Source organism: Drosophila willistoni, assembly GCF_018902025.1.
Source record: "Drosophila willistoni isolate 14030-0811.24 chromosome XR unlocalized genomic scaffold, UCI_dwil_1.1 Seg144, whole genome shotgun sequence".
NCBI lineage: Eukaryota > Metazoa > Arthropoda > Insecta > Diptera > Drosophilidae > Drosophila > Drosophila willistoni.
The window spans coordinates 4,698,888-4,715,774 of NW_025814057.1; the positions used below are offsets into that span (position 1 = coordinate 4,698,888).

Below are 16,887 nucleotides of genomic sequence, written 5' to 3' on the forward strand. Positions count from 1 at the left end.
GTTCCCTCAGGTCCTTCATCTCTTGTCTCCGCATTCGTCTTCGTCTTAGTCATGTGAAGTTATCTGATACAAAAGCAAAAAAAAAAGTAAACAGACGCAGAAATAAAAGCCAAGAGTCTCGTCTCAGCTTTTATTGTTTCAAGTGTAAAGTTTTCCCCGCTCCCACACTCTCCTCTACCTACATTTGCTTGCAATGCTTCGATTTGCTTATCTTGGAACTGTGACTACTGTTGCCTTTGGCCAATTGCGAAGTGAACAATTTGTTACAGAAACAAAAGTAATACATACCTGAAGCTAAAAGAAGTGAAGTGTGTGAATCATCCAGTTTACTTTATGGTCATGTTGCACATTAAACTGCGACAAGTGTTTCTGCCCCTCCCACTCCCTTTGTCTCTGTCTCCCTCTCTCTCTCTCTCTCTCTCTATGTATCTCTTGCTGTCTCTATATAGTTTTTATTTATTCCTTTTCGTGTTGGAAAATTGCATAATTGCCATGTTCGTAAAAGATAATCGTCGAATGATTCATCTTTAAAATGCGAGCAATTTAATGGTAAAGATGAACGAAACCGAAAACGAAAAACAACATGAACAGAGGAAGGAATTGCCTTAAGCCAATTTAGGTTTTGTCTTGATAATTATATAGATTTCAGTTTTGTTTTAAACTTTATCTTTTTTGCCTGGGCTTCGTATTTTTTCCTTTTCTTAATTTTATTCAAATAGAATTACATTAATCTGGCCTTATTCTGAAATAATCTCGTGTATTGTTTGTTAATCAATCAATGGCATTGGCATCTAGATAGTATCGAAAAAACTAACAAATAAGTTAGTTCAAGTCCTGCTTAGAAATGTAACTATAAAGAGCTTAAATTGGACATATATGTTTCTCGATAGAAAATAACACAAGCCACAAGATTTTCTTTTTCAACTGTTTAAACCATAAATACAAGATGCCAAAAAGCACATAAGAGAAATACCGATCCAAAAACCCCCCTCTCAGAATACCAACACAAGCAAAAGTTCGTAAATAGTCAAAATGTATAGGAAGCGAGAAAGAGAGAGAGAGAGAGAGAGAGTTGGGGACAGAAAGAGACAGCCGAAAAGCAATTAAAGATTAAAGTCTCACAGACAAAACGGAAACGGAGAACTCTGGTCCAGTGCAAAACAGATGACCCACACGTGCTAAGCTCATTAGATGCTTTGATTTCTCATGGCAAAACACACACACACAGACACACGCACACACCAATATATATATATATATATATACCTTATATATATTTATATAGATACAAAAAAATAACTTTGTTGGCTTTAAATTGTAGGAGGAACCAGACCAACAGCAACAACTAATAACCAATAAAAAGTCTTAAGCCATCTTAAGCTTATAAATGCTATTTTAAAATACATACAAGTACACACACACACATATGAACACACACACACTTAGATGGGGGATAGGAGCAGTGAAGGGAAAGATTTCGGAAGAGTTCGTCTATAAAATAATATAATCCAAGTGGCCCCGGGAAACCATTCAAGTTGAAAAGCCCTTTTAATAAGCATTTTAGCCTGGACTCTGTTTCATTGGAACGAGAAAAAGGGGGCAAGTGGGTTGGGGAGCAGCTGGAGAGGTCTCTTCAGTGTAATGTTTGAGTGAATGGAGTCGAAAGATGAGCAACAAATGCCAAGCCAAGCCAATGATTGGCAAGTCAAGAAGACTGAGTGAATTGGGCAAGAGAAGACGAATACCGAATACCGAAAACCAACAGCCAAGACTAAGAACTAAGAACTAAAAAGTAAGAACCAAGAACATGACCGAGACCGAAACCAAAACTAAAGAGCAAGAGCAGGCCGTAAAATAGAGCAAGCAACAGTTGCCTCAGAGTTGCGGTTGTTGTTTGTAGAGTTGCAGTAGATGACAGCCAGCGAGGGTTACTTGAGTAATTTGCAAGTTATGCAGTCACTGCATCATTTGTTGCATGATGTTTTCAAACTTTTCGATTCACCCATTCGATTCAATTTAGTTCACGGAATAATTGTGTGGCAGGCAAAATGCCTGCAACGTTGTTGCTGAACTTTTAATTTGATGAATGATATACATTTGTCTCGAGTGCGAGAGCCTCTCTTTTCCTCTACCCCCATCATCATCATCTTGCACTTCAACTCCGACTTCATCTTTTTCTTCTTTGTCGTCGTCGTCGTCGTCGTCTTCTGAGATTTCCCGCAAGTCCAAGTAATTGTCATGGATTGCAGCTGGAGTCGAGAGTCCAGCTTGGCAATATTTGCACAAAAGCGCTCATCTCGTCATCTCTTCACGTCGTCCCCTTCTGGTCAACCACAATGCTCTAACCATCAGAGCTCTTGTGGATGACACATGACTGTGGATCTTTCTCTTGGTTGGTGCTGCGGCTATATAATTTTGCTTAGCTGCAATTATGAGATGTGGCGGGCTGATCTTGAAGCCAAATATATGTATGTACATACTTCTTTTACTCCTGCACCGGAAGCTTTCTTGGTCTGTGGAAAACTTGTTCTTACGGTTATCTGTTTGGTTTTTACAAGTGCCTCGAGTGTCTCTCTACCTCTGTCCCCCATCGTCTCATTCATCCGTCTGTCTGTCTGTTGGTCTCTTGGTCTGGCATGCCAACCATACAACATCCTTAATTATGACAATCATCTCGCAGCTTGATGTTCATTTCTTTGGCTTGGTTTTATTCTTCTCTGAATATGTTGTTGACTTCTGATCCAGATCGGTTGCAGTATGTGTGAGTTTGTTGCTGTTGTTGGCATGGGAGCTCGGGCCCCCATTTCTTTGATATAATCAACAAGGCCTCCGCTTGGGTGAGGCAGAGAGAGAGAGAGAGATTGCAGAAAAAGATCTGACACAGTTTTTTGTTTTCTTTTTTTTTTTTTTTTGGTTTTGTGTTTTTGTTTTCTTCTTTTTGGTACACTTTGGAATGTTTTGATGGGGGTTGATTTTATTGCATGGGAAGTATATGGTGGATGGAATGAGGTGAGAGGAAGATACTCTTAGCGTGAGACCTAATTTCTGTATAAGATTTTCGAACTCCAACCAGCTCAGAATCTCATAACATTCAATTATAAGTGTTTATTAATCTAAAATCTAGAAATGATGGAAATCTTTGAAAGAGAAAATATTTTTACTACAACACACGCCACGTTGAGGTCACCAAAATGATCAAATTTACTACTACTAACGCGAAGATCATGACACATACCTAGAAATGTTTTGATTATATGGTTTTGTTTCAAATCATTCATGACTATGACAGATGTTTCAAATGTACATAGCTGAAAGCTCTATCAAGCACATGGCACATCGGGGTCACCACTGGGACGATCATGACTACTGCAGAAGTTTTGAACTAAAGGCCAAGCCCATGTCCAAATCAAAACCCCAAATATATCACTTTCGCTATCGTACACACCCCACAAAAAAAAAACAAACCAAAAATCAAATAAAACCAACTGAAACCCGCAAAAAGTCATTCAAAAGAGCGCGTGGTGATTGATTACACAGCAGCAGAAGTAAGCAGCAAGCAGCAGCAGTGTCAGCGGCAAACAAAATACAATTAAAAGCTCAGCTTTCACCCTCGAGCCGCAACAACTAATTACTTTCACTGGGACGACTTGACGTCGTCGTCGTCATCATCAAATCAACTTGCAAATAAGCCGGCAGTTACAAATCGAGCACGCAGTTATCAACTGGCTACATCATTCAGTCAGGAGGCCAAAAGGTTAATATGGCAATTAGCCAACTCCAACATTATCTCGAACAGCAGCTCAGAAAAAGAAAGCCAATTAACAGCAGGCCTCTACAACAAGAAACAAATACAAAAAATCACCTAAAAACTCACTCTCATAACTTTCAAATGCGATTAAGGTCGATGAGCTGCCAAAGTTTTGGTATCTCAAATCACAGAGGTTCTAACACACAAAAATAATTATGTTGTTGTATTGAATGGATGAACAACAATCATAAAAATACGAGCACACACTCACACAAACACACACTCACACACACACACACAGACAATAGCCGTGAGGTATAAACCACCAGAACGGATGCTGGACCGCAAAAAAAAAAAAAAACTCGTTGAATTTCAACAGGTTCACGCCTCTAACAGGGTACAAAAAAAAAGTATCTCAAAGTGTGTGGTTGTGTGTGTGTGTGTGTGAGTGAGTGTGTGCAACACACATTAAATGTAATTTTCAAAATGAGAAACATAGATAGAGAGGAGGTGAAGACAACGATCCACAGCAAAAATGAAGCCGAAGATGTAAAAAGAAATGTAATTGAAGGGGGCAACATACAAGAAGAAGCCGCCACAAAACACAAAATCGAAGTAAGTGCTGGACATCAAAATTTGAACAGTTTTTCAAGTGTTTATGACGTAGATGGTACAAAGACGTGAGCCAAGCAAAAGATTGCTGTGTGGCAAGGGGCAGAGTGAGAGAGAAGGGGGGGCCTGACAGGGTCGTCATGATTATCGCAAGTAAACTATCATCTCTCAGCTGGGTTTTCTTTTCTTCTTTCCTTTTTTTTTTTGGTTTTTATGAAGATGAATTTCTTTTTTATTCGAGATTTGTGCCTCACTAAGTGCTGCTGCTGCTGTAGCTGTCCAAGAGGTTTTCTGTTTGAAGCTCCAATTACTTCACTCACTCTGCTGCTTATGATTCTTTCCTCTGTGGCCGTTGCTTTCTGATTATGTTGTAGGTTTTTGTAGTTTTTGGTGGCTTGTTTGCCACAGTTTACGCAAAATCAATGAAAAAGTGATGAAAAAAGAACTATGCAATTGAAAAAAATAAATGAAAATTATATGAAATTATTTACATCAAAACCTGAAGTAACAGAAAATTGATGTCCAAGAGTAGGAAATTTAGCTGGGCATTAGTGGTATTTGTCTGATCTCTATTTCTAATCGGCATCGAAATGCATAGATAAGTCTCTGAGTCTTGGCCTAGTCTCAGAGTTTCCATAAACGATATGAAATGCCCTTCAAATTCATTAACAGACTATAAGGCTTACATTTAATCCCTCTCTTGTCATAAACCTTCATTTCAATATCTTATCAGCATCATGATTTTTTTCCTTTTAAGCCCCCAACTCCAAAAACTCTTTCAACAAGTGCCACTCGAATCTACACAGAATACACCTGTAGCTTAACTATCTAATTAGATCCCAAGCTCCCTCGGACTAAGGTCATTTTTACAAAAATATCATACAATTTACATAGAATGCCCATCAAAACATCTTGTCTAGAGTTTATCATTTTCAATAAACCGCCTCGTTTCGTTCATATCTTTAATCTTCATGTTCTGCTTCTATTTTTTTGTTGGCATAAATCAGAGCCACCAACCAGTTTTCAAATTCTCAAATCTCTCAAAAAAGATCTCAACCTATAAATTCAAATTAGATATATGTATATACTTACATATATACAAATGTATGAAAGAGAAAAAAAAATAAACTTTTACCTCAAAAAGAGCAGGTGATTTAGTACTTAGCCATAACAGTTGCAGGTGTTTCAATTTGAAAACAAGTTTCCAGATACAATTCTCGAGTTTCTTAGACTTGACATATTTGCCTGTGACTCTGCTAATTTTTGTTGCGCATTTTTGTTCGTTCTCTTAGCCCCCTTCTTCGCCCTCTCCTTCTCCCTCTCCCTCTCCCTCTCCCTGAAAAGGCAAACAATGGAGGAGCTTTGGGTGGGGTTGTCTGTGGTTTTTTTTTTTTCTTGAGCCTATTGTTTGCGGGGGTCTCACAAAATGACAATTACATGTAGAAAATTTGTAAGATAAATACAAAAAAAATGTATAAGAAATATTTGTTAGCTCGCAACAAATTGCCTGTCTGCTTTGCGATGATGTATTGTGTGGTATGAATTTATGGTATTTGTTGGTAGAAGTAATCATAAACAACCAAAGGAAAAAAAAACAACGTATATATAATTGTTTCCATATACAAATTGTCTGAAGGTCATTTATATAATTTGGTTTTTAATGCAACAAGTTTTGCCAATTTCAAGTTAAGTAAGCTAAGCTAAATTATTATTTTTAAACATTTGCATTTAAGTGTGATCTCAGTTTTGGATCATTAAGTAAATGATATCATCGCAAATATGCAAATGACATTTGTAAAAAAAAAGGAATTTCATCTCATTTTCGCATGATTTCAGATGAACTTAAATATTGGTGACCCCGATGTTGGAATATGAAAAGCACCAAAGCTCTAGGATTCCCAAATGTAGACTTTAACCTATGCTATTTGATGACCTGAACTAGACATTTGAATACATCTGTATCTGTATATTTATAGCATCCCCATAGATTAGACTATTTTCAGTTGTTTTGCATTTTGTCAACGACTTTAGGAGTAGCTTTTCATATTCCCAGTGCGCCGAGCATTCCCCACCAACGACAAAAAAAAAGCCTTGCCACAGGATGGTTGGTTGGTGACAAAAATTTGACGCCATGCGAGGCGTTTTCAGCGTTGTTTTCGTTGTTCCTTACTTCTTTTTCCCTTAGTTTTTGTTTTTTTGTTTTTGGATTCTCAGCCTGTTTGTTATTTACCGACAACTTTATGGCCACATGTCGACGACGATGAGAAAAAAAGAATGAAAAAATTTTGTCATCATAAACAATGCGAGGAAAAAAATTGTTGCTTAAATTTCTGCCTTTTTTTTTTTACTGCTCTCAGTTTATTTTTTCTTCTTCTGTTTTTTTGGCTTTTTTTTTTTTGTTTGTTTGTTGACGCCCATGTGTGAAAAATAAGCGAAAAAAAGTAATGTGGGGGGTGTGGTCGGTTGTCAATGGAAAAGCGCGCCTCAACGGCGTCTATTTAATGAAGTGCCTGGAGGCAGATATGAGGTTTTTCTTCTTTTCTCTTCTTTAACATGTACGTGTGTATGTTTGTATGTACATATATATGATGGTTGTGTGAATTTTCACATTGAGATGCAGTTAGAAAACGTTTAAAGTGAGGTCTTGTTTATTCAAGGTGGGGTTAACTTTTCATATGACTCGAATGAGGTTAAGTAGAAGAACATCGGGGTCACCTAATCCATATAGCTTATATCCACTTTAAAATGTCTAAGAAATTTAATTAACTCGCCACAAAAATAGTCTTTACAAATGGTTTCAACATATGTTTAAGATCAAAAAGACTAAAACCTTAATCCACTTAGAAAATGGAAGAAAAAAATGGAAAAACTGAATGCATAATCTCCATTACTTACCCGAAACAAATTTACTTTTCTTCTAGAATATATGTTTGTATCCAATCAAACTCTCTGTCGTTGTCGTATAATCTGTAATGAAGAGCAAACATATAAATTTAATAAGCTGTCACATAAATTTCTCCTTCAGCACTTATATACACGATACTAGAAAATCATTTAAAAAAGCTAAAAATACTTAAGACAAACTTAATCCACTTAAAAATGGGAAACCTCCCGGAAAATAAAGAAGATGTTGTTGTTGCAGCCAAAATAAAATGTTTTGTCATCTGTTTCGATTTAAAGGATTGACATCTCTTGAGAGAGAGGGAGAATGATTCGATAGAAGGGAAATTTAATACTTTTAACAATTGCAATAAGAACACTGACTAAGTGAAAATGAATAGGACTAAAGCAAAAGAAAATCTCTACCCACTGAAAACTTTCACTTAAAATGACTTTTTGAACTGTTGAACCGAACACTCACACTCTCATTCATACACACACTAACTATGAGTGTGTTCATCGAGACGCATCATAAATAATTTGAAATGTGTCTCTGTAACTGACACGCTGATGGTTCGACTTATGGAGGGAGCTGGAGCTGTAGCTGTAGCTGTAGCTGGAGTAGAGTGGAGTGAAGTGGCGTGTAGTAGAGTTGGTGGGTTGATAAGTGCGGTGGGGTGGGGGAAAATACCCCGCCAGCATGCCACAGCAAAATTTGTGTGGTGACTTCTTCAAACATTTTGACACACTTAAGTATTCGGACAGCCCCCATCACATGATCACATGTGATGATCGGCGGCGACGGCGGCGGCGGCGGCTTGCGGGAACGATAAATTTGAAAATTATGAACATAATTCTTCATTAAAAGCGCCTCCGTTTCGGTTTCATGTATTGTGATGAGTAGGCTGAATGAGTAAAACCGAAACCAAACAAACTAACAGCCAAAAACCGATGAAAGTGAAATGTACATCTCTTGAATCTTTGGGCCTTCTACCCACATACAGAGTCTGTCTCTCTCTCTCTCTCTCTGCGTGTGTGTGTGAGTGTGTAGGGCTTTCATTTTTACCTAACGCCTAGTGATAAATTGCCAATGTATTACGGCAGTCAGATTATTTCGAATATTTTCGCTTGTGGGCGTTAACCCCACAAGAATGCCAAACCAGAAGCGCTTGACATCGAATATCGGAGGGAGAGTGAAAATGGTGGGGGGCGGGGAGACAGAAAGAGGCCTGAAGCTAGAGCGAACGTTTGTTTGGCATTCAAATCTAAAATAACGTGATTTTTGTGGTCCACTGAACGAAGCTGCCGGACACACACAAAAGCCTGACATAGATTTTTGCCTCCATCTATTTCAGGGGGCGGCTATTGTTTTGCGGTTTTGCGCAGATTTTTTTTCTTCTTTTCTTTTTTTTTTTTTTGTGGGGCTTGACTGTATTGAAACGCACTATTTTATTTGAAATGGGTGTGGGCATATACTATAAAAGTCGATGTATGTATGTATGTATATAGCCTTTTGCCCTCGGTTACATTGTGGGGCATTTGCTGAGTTTTAACGTATTAGGCAAATTGACTTGAAAAACAGATATCTAACATTGATTTATAGCCATAACGTAACCCCAGTGGAAAAAGTTACTTTCGCCGTTTGGGGATTTTTCATTTGTATTGAATCTGCTGCTACCTGAGAGATTTAGACCTATTGCAATTGTGTTTCTTTCTTTTTCGTTTACTACTACTAAAAGTTATGATCGATATTACAATTTTCTATGGCTCCCCTCTTATCGACCGACATTACGATTTCGAAATCATTCCTCTTATTCCTCCACCTCGCTCTGACTGCTGCGCTTTCACAGTCCAATTCACTTTGCCACAGAAACCGCAAGGTGCGTTTTCCCCCAAGTTTTTTTTGTAGCTGAAAAGCAATCAGACAACAACAGAAACACAAGTTGCTCTATAAAGAGCGAAAAAAGCCATAAGAGAAACAATTACAAAAAACAATTCGATAGATGCGAGAGTAAAAGGAAAATAATAATAAAAGCGTAAGAATACAATTCCATTTTCCATAAACATAGCAACATTTTGTGCTATTATCGAAACGAAAATCAAAACCGTTGAATATATATAAGAAACATTATCGGAGAACAGAAAAAAAAATTCCTTTTTGTTTCGTTTTTATTAAAATTTAGATAGCTTGAAAGTACATAATATTAATGTTGCACCATGGCTAGCGATAATGCCGAGCCATTGACGCCACGTCGCTGTGTCATTTGCGGGATTGAACCTCCCGAATTGGATGCCAATGGCAAGAGTGCCTATCATTATCCAAAGACCATGGATGAGGCACGCATCTGGCAACGTAGCATGGCCGCCAACAATGTGTGTCTGGAGAGTATACGGGACCAGTGTTGCGTTTGCATTGAGCATATACCAGAATTTGTGGCACGTGCCCACAAGCAGTGCGCCAAGTTCAAGGCCAATGAGGAGGCCGATGCAGAGCTCCGTGCGAAGCTGCAAAGCGATGCCGAAGTCGATTTGTGCCAGTGTCCTGATGAGGGCATGGACTTAAATCGGCCATCCGTCAATGTTTTGCTACTTCCGGGTGCCACGTTGCCATCGTATTTTGGCAAAGCTTTTGCCAAGAATTGTGATGGCGATAACAACAACAATGCCAATGCCAATGGCAATGAGGGCGACGGTGGCGATGAACAATCGTGGAAGGGCAATCAAGATGGTGTGGATAAAAGAGATTCAGAATCGGATACCGAAATTTTTGTACTCGAATCGGATTTTAAAGACAATGGCGCCACATTTCCCGATATCGATGAGACAGAGGTGACTGTTTTGCGTACACCGACCCAAGAAGATCATGAACTCAATCTGTTGGCAGAAGAATGCGAAGAGGAGGAACAATCATGTCTAGGTATGGCCAATTCACTCCAAGTCTAACCATTCATCGACATCCTTGGTTCACTTAGGTCGTAGGGATATGTGTTTGACTGGGTGCACGGATGTTTTACTACTTGGACGTGGCCTACATTCGACCGACGTGTGCCCTTGCGAGTGCGATCAGTGCACAAAGAAACCGACGGCGGCTCTCGACGACGATAAAATGTGTTGTAATCCGCCATGTTGTCCGGATCCAGCGCCACCGGAATACTTTGATCAACCACCCTGTGGTTGTGAGTGCGAGCAACAGGTGCGCCGAGAGCTCGGTCGGGTTATCAAGAAGCAAAAGAATCGCATACGCGAGCTCGAAGAGTTGCTCTGCCGTCAGCACAAGTTGCATCATTGTTTGCAGACGAAGGTCGATGAGTTGTATTGTGAGTTTGGACGCGTCGATGAGGATGATAGGACCCGTTTACGGTGTTGCGCCAATCGCGATCCACCCAATTGTGCAGAGGTACAGAGGCCTAAAGAGACACCAGTGCCGGTGCCAGAAGCAACCAAAAAGGAGCGATCGAAAGCACAGAAGAAACGAAGGACTGCTCCAAAGATTCGAGACCCCGAATCGGATGCCATTGAAGAAGAGCATAATTTGCCAAACCGTGTCCATTTGTATTCAACGAAAAATCCCGATTTCAAGAATACCGATCGCACACGTCATCCCGCATGGGTAACAACTGTGGAGAGTTCAGATAGCATTGATTCAACAAATACGGAACGCAAACGAAGGCAAATTCCGGAAGAAACCAATCCGCCAGCACGAATAACATTGCCATCGGAAAATATTCGAGATGCGCGTCATCATCATCAATTCGAACGAAACGTAACTCATGAAAAAACTCAGAAACTTTCAGATACTAAAAACTGAATAAAATTTTTCCGTATACACCAAATTGAAAAAAAGAATTGCTTAAATTCGCAGTCGGTAGGATTCGAACCTACGCTCCCAGAGGGAATCTGATTTCTAGTCAGACGCCTTAACCGCTCGGCCACGACTGCTGCCATAACGGTTCAGTCTTTCTGGCCAACAAGAAATGATAAAATTTTATTATAAATAAAAAAAAAAGCTTTTAAGCCAAATCAAAGGGGTGTCTCTTCTTGGCTATTATCTATCGAAACACTTGACTAATCGTATACGAGAGATATGACGTAAGAAAATTTGCTATTAATAGATTAATTTCATGTTGGCCAATTTAATTACATATATTTTTATTCGTTTCTTTTACAAATTGCATAACGATTGATTTGGTGCACAAGTTATGACTGAGTCCTCTCCTATCTCCTTTTTGCGTGGCCATCATAACGGCGCTCAAGTCTCGCACTACATGCCACACGCCACTCAACTGGCTGGCTACCTCCTCCTCTTCCTACTCCTCCTCCTCCTCCACCTCCTCCACCTCCTCCACCTCCTCCACCTCCTCCTCTTTCCTCCATTCATCCATCCATCTCCTACTTTTGTTACCCATTCATCATCCCACTCTTTCATCCCCCGTCTCCCCCCACCCTACTGTGTGCAATCATGCAAATAAAATATTTTTCTTTTTGTTTTTTGTGCATTTTTTGCATTCGTTTTTTATGTGTGTGTGTGTGTGTTTGCAAAAGTTTAACCCAAATATTTTGTAGACATGCAATATTTATGCTGCAACAACAATTACAACACTTACAATAACAGTTTTTTATACTCTTTGCCCAAAAGTATATATCCAATTGGAGCTCAATGATAACAAAAGCTGCTGCTCTAAAGATTTTTCCAATGGAATAATTTATTTGCCATAAATTCAACACCTCTGCAGATTTTATATATTATTTTTATTGGATGATCTAAGTGAGCTAAAATAATGCAATAAAAAAAGAAACACTGGGACAAGCTTTTACTGTCTTTTAGATGGAATCATTGCCTTTTCTAGTTAAAATTTGTCTTTTTTAAATTCAGTTCAAAATATCAATCCACATTGATTTTTCTTAATGGTTTTTCTAATAAACTTGAAAGTAGCTAAATTAACCGAGAAAGCTAATCCATAAAGATCCAGAGAGAGTATACAAATCTCGACTTGATCAAAATTGATCGTTCACTTGAATATTTTTGTGTAAAAATTGTTGTAACCCTCCACCGACCACTCGACAAGCAGCCACCCCTACCTTTTGGCTCCCTTTGCCTTTCCCTTTTCCGTCTCTCTCTCTCTTGCTCTCTCTGTCTCTGACACTGGCTCGTTCTCTCTCTCCCTCAACTCACCTGAAAACCAGCTGCCATTCATTTGCCAATTTTTTTTTTGTTTTGCTTTTATTTGTGTATTTTGTTGCTGTTAATGTTAATGCCTAATGCAGGCAGTCAGCCCCTCGAAATGCAGCTGTCCCTCATCGTCAACCGTTTGTGTTGCATTGCTCCTGCATTTAGCGAGCAATTTTCACATGCTATTCTAAATTTTCATAAACCCATTAAAATGATAATTAAAAGAAATAATTTTATATTTTTTTTCTCTGTTTTTTTTTGCTCGCCCATTTATTTACTCTCTGTTTTTGTGGGGCGTCGACTGTTGCGCTTCAGCAGCAGCGGTAGAGGCAGTGGCAGCCGAGTTACTGCTGCATCTGCATTATTTATTTATTATGTATGCAAATGCATTTAATTGCAATGCGAATGTTGCAAAATATGAGAGCAGGCGGGGATGATGAAGTATGCGAATGGAGGGGCCGAGTGCAGGAGGGGGGAAATATGCCAGAATGCGTTGAGGTATGAGGGAAAGGCAGAGCCAAACAATTTGCATATTTTAGCATGTAATGAAATTTGTAATAATTCTGCAATTAATTGCGTACGTGTGTCCTTCCCATACGTGCCACAACCGCAACACCAACAACAACAGCAGTGGCAACAGTGGGAGTGGTAGACAGGATAGTCAGGTCCAGTTTCCTCTCCGCCCCTCTACAAGCTTTAGTAACTTTTTTCGCTTACCAATCCTCACCAGTCCTTACCAGTCCATTCACTGGAAATAACAAGTCTCTCAATGTTTTTTCACTAGCTACTGAAGGTCACAATTGAATGAAGAAAATTTCGAGTGACCTAAGTATATAGAAAGTAAAATTTAAGGGCAAACACAGATGCCATAATCGGTTTAAATAAATAATAAGGGGCATTAGCATAAAGTTAGGTTTAGGGCTAGAATTTTGATGGGTATGAAATGGAAGAAATTAAGGATCATAGTTAGTCGAATGAGCCAAAATTAAGGATAAATTTCTGTAGATTGCAAGAAAAGCTTTCAACTTAAAAATATAATTCCCTCACTCAGAAAATAAATATATTAAAATTTACTTGGTGAATAGGCAAATCATTTGGAAACGTAATTTTTCTGTGGTATTGTGTCTCTTAAGGTTTATATCCGCATTGAGTTTCGTTGTTTTTTTTTTTTTTCGTGGTAGATATAAGATATAATATCTTAATTTTTTTCCGTATTTTGCTTTTGTTTCAAATTTGCAACGATTTGAACTTTCATTTATCATCAGGCGTGTTTTTCGAAAACCAACCTTTTTAATTGTCGAAAATTGCTGCTAATTTTGAGCGTTTCAAATTTGTTCGCATTTTGCACATGACTTTTGTGAATTGCGGCAATTAAAGCATTTAACACGCATTTCGGTTCAGCCAAAAACGCACAACTCATTTATCATCATGATGGAAACAAAATATATACATACACAGATGGATATATGTATATATAGATAACTATTTTCAATATCTTTGCTGTGTTTCCCGCGCCAACACCTCCCCTTCAGCCGGCGGCTGTGGCCCACCTCTTGAACATTTAATTGGCTGTGCTCTCAAACGGCGCGAAACTAATGAAAAAATCATCATCAAAGACCCAAAAAAAAACAAAAAAAAAAAAATGAAAATACAAAACAAAATACAAAATATAAATAAGTAGAAAAAATAACAACAACAACAAAAAGGAAACAAAGACCAAGAAAGACAAGAAACATAGAATTTTAAAGTCATTTCTACTAATTTTATTACGAATTTGTTTTTTTTTTGTTTTGTTCTTGCACAAATGATTATGGGCTGGCTATAAAAGAAAACAACATCTGAGGACTCGCATCAGATGTGGCAAGGGAATGAAGAAAAAGCAAAACGAAACCATTCTTGAAAAGGAAAACAGATGAAAATATACGAAAGCAGAAAGCAGTAAAGGAAACAACGAGTTTTTCGCACTCACCACTCACCACCCGCCCCCCAAAATCCAAAAGCCTCGACTTTAAGATACCCTATATACAGGCTTTTAATACCTTATACTCACTTGAGACTTAAATTCTCATAGATAACTAGAGAGAAACAACATAGAAAAAGTGAAAAGTTACTTGGCCAGAAAAAATATACCTCTTAATAAACGAGTCGAGTCCAGGGTGTCTAGGGTAGAAATGGCCAAAAGAGAGAGAAAATAACAACAAACAGCAAATGATGCCTAGGACAAACACGAATCCGAATAAATGAAAATAAGGGAAAACAATTGAAAAACATTCAAATATCTGTTGCAATTTGCCCCTGTAATCGGGTCGGGCATCTTCAACGCAAAAATTTTCAATGACCCTGCAAAATGAAATGAAAACATAAACATGCAAAACAATTAAAAATAAACAACAAAATGACCAAACAAACAAACAACAAACAACAACAACAGCAACAGCAGCAGCTTGTTATTGCAAATCAACTAGATGATGATGAGGAGGATGAGGATGAAGAGGCGGAGGCGGAGGAGGACGATGATACAGGTGGCTGGCTGTGGGGGAGATGAAACAACAAAAGCAGCAACTTCATTTAGTGCATTTGCAATGGCAAAATAAATAAATATTCATGTCGAAAATTTACTTGTAAACATGCAAATTTGTAAGGGCCAACTGGGCAAAGGTCTGGAACATAAACACTTGACTGTGTTATGATAGTTGGTAAACGGGGTTGGGGACAGGCTGAAGGCGGTGACTGAATGAATGGCAAACTCAACATCCACAGACAGACATCGTCATTCAAAATCAATACAATTCCACAAAATGACTAGAAGTATAAATATAAAGTTACTTTTGTAGTGAGATTTATCTTCAAGGTTTGTTGTTTTCTCTTTTTACCAGGCACTCAAGACAACATAAAGGCATTAAGAATAAAGATTAAATGGCAAAGACTAAAACCTTTCAAGGGTTTTTAATAAAATCTTTGCTTTGATTTATCTATGGTAAGTTTAAATTTATAATTTTATGGCCAAAATTAATTATGCTATCTAAGTTAGAGAAACTTTACAATATGAAATCAACTTATCAAAGAGATCTTAAAGTTCTCATTGGAAATTTTCTTTTCCCGCTTTCATTTGCGTGAAAGATTTTTGGCATAATTGAAGAAATTTATGGGCAAATATCGTACTGATAGTGATATAAATAAATAAAATAAATATTTGAATAATAAAATTTAAGCAATTTCAGGCAATTCTTTTACATCTTATTGAGAGCTTTGCTTTAAAAATAAATTTCTTCTTATTTATTATACCCTTGCAAAAAGGGTATATTAATTTTGGTCAGAAGTGTGCAACGCATAGAAGGAAGCATCTCCGACCATATAAAGTATATATATTCTTGATCAGCACGACGAGACGAGTTCAAATAGCCATGTCCGTCCGTCCGTCCGTCCGTCCGTCCGTCCGTCCGTCCGTCCGTCCGTCCGTCCGTCCGTCCGTCCGTCCGTCTGGATCAACGCAAACTCCTCCTAGACCGTAAGAGCTACAGAGCTGAAATTTTGCATGTAGGCTTGTATATACTGCAGGCGTTGTATATCTCGGATTCAGCCGGATCGGATCACTATATCATATAGCTGCCATACAAATGGCAAAGTCACGAACAGTGACTTTTCTTAATAACTTCGTTATTTTCTGAGCTATTGTCGTGAAATTTAATATTGTTAAGTTAATTACACATATAAACGACTATGCCAAATTTGATCAAGATCGGGTGACTATATCATGTAGCTCCCATAGGAACGATCTTTCGAAAACAGTGACTTTTGTCAATTACTTCGTTACTTTTGAAGCAATTGTCATAAAAATTTATATTTCTCAGTTTAGCATAACTATTAATGACTGTGCCAAATTTGATTAAGATCGGGCGACTATATCATATAGCTCCCATAGGAACGATCTTTCGAAAACAGTGACTTTTGTCAATAACTTCGTTACTTTTGACGCGATTGCTTTCAAATTAAACATTTGTTAGTTTAATATATCTGTTAATGACTGTGCCAAATTTGATAAGGATCGGGTAGCTGTATCATATAGCTCCCATAGGAACGATCGGTGGAAAACAGTGACTTTGATCAATATCTTCGTTATTTCCTATGCAGAAGAAAAACTAAGATTGTAGGCCGTTCTTTCGGACACATTAGCCCTTTTAGCTTAAACGTTTTTCCACTTTGAAGGCTATAGGTAAGGGAGAACTTACCAAAAAAGTTGCAAGGGTATACAAACTTTGACGCGGTCGAAGTTAGCCCCGGCCCTCTGGTTTTTATCTCTTTTGCCTAACAAAAAGGAAATTGCGCAACAAATAACCAGAGCCCAAATAAACCCTTAAATGAAAATACAAAGGAAAACAGTTGCAAAAAGAAATAAGAGAAGAACAAAAAAAAAACAACAAAACCAGCCCAAGGTCCTGGAAGGACACACTTGCTTACTCACACACATACACACACA

At 38.2% G+C, this 16,887-nt stretch overlaps 1 protein-coding gene and 2 non-coding genes across 3 annotated transcripts in view; 1 reads left to right on the top strand and 2 right to left on the bottom strand.

Annotated features, from left to right (window-relative positions):
- LOC6639139 overlaps positions 1-16,887 on the bottom strand; it is a 61,983-nt gene that overhangs the window by 24,901 nt on the left and 20,195 nt on the right. The window contains exon 3 of the transcript XR_006954747.1: positions 7,256-7,327. This is a non-coding gene — a transcript (uncharacterized LOC6639139). The remainder of the gene's footprint in view (positions 1-7,255; positions 7,328-16,887) is intronic.
- On the top strand, positions 9,374-11,073 carry LOC6639138. The gene is made up of 2 exons (XM_002062190.3): positions 9,374-10,157; positions 10,213-11,073. The coding sequence occupies exons 1-2, from the start codon at positions 9,458-9,460 to the stop codon at positions 11,046-11,048; spliced, it is 1,536 nt and encodes a 511-aa protein (XP_002062226.1). The 5' UTR covers positions 9,374-9,457; the 3' UTR covers positions 11,049-11,073.
- On the bottom strand, positions 11,098-11,179 carry Trnas-aga. The gene has a single exon. It is a non-coding gene; the product is annotated as a tRNA-Ser (tRNA).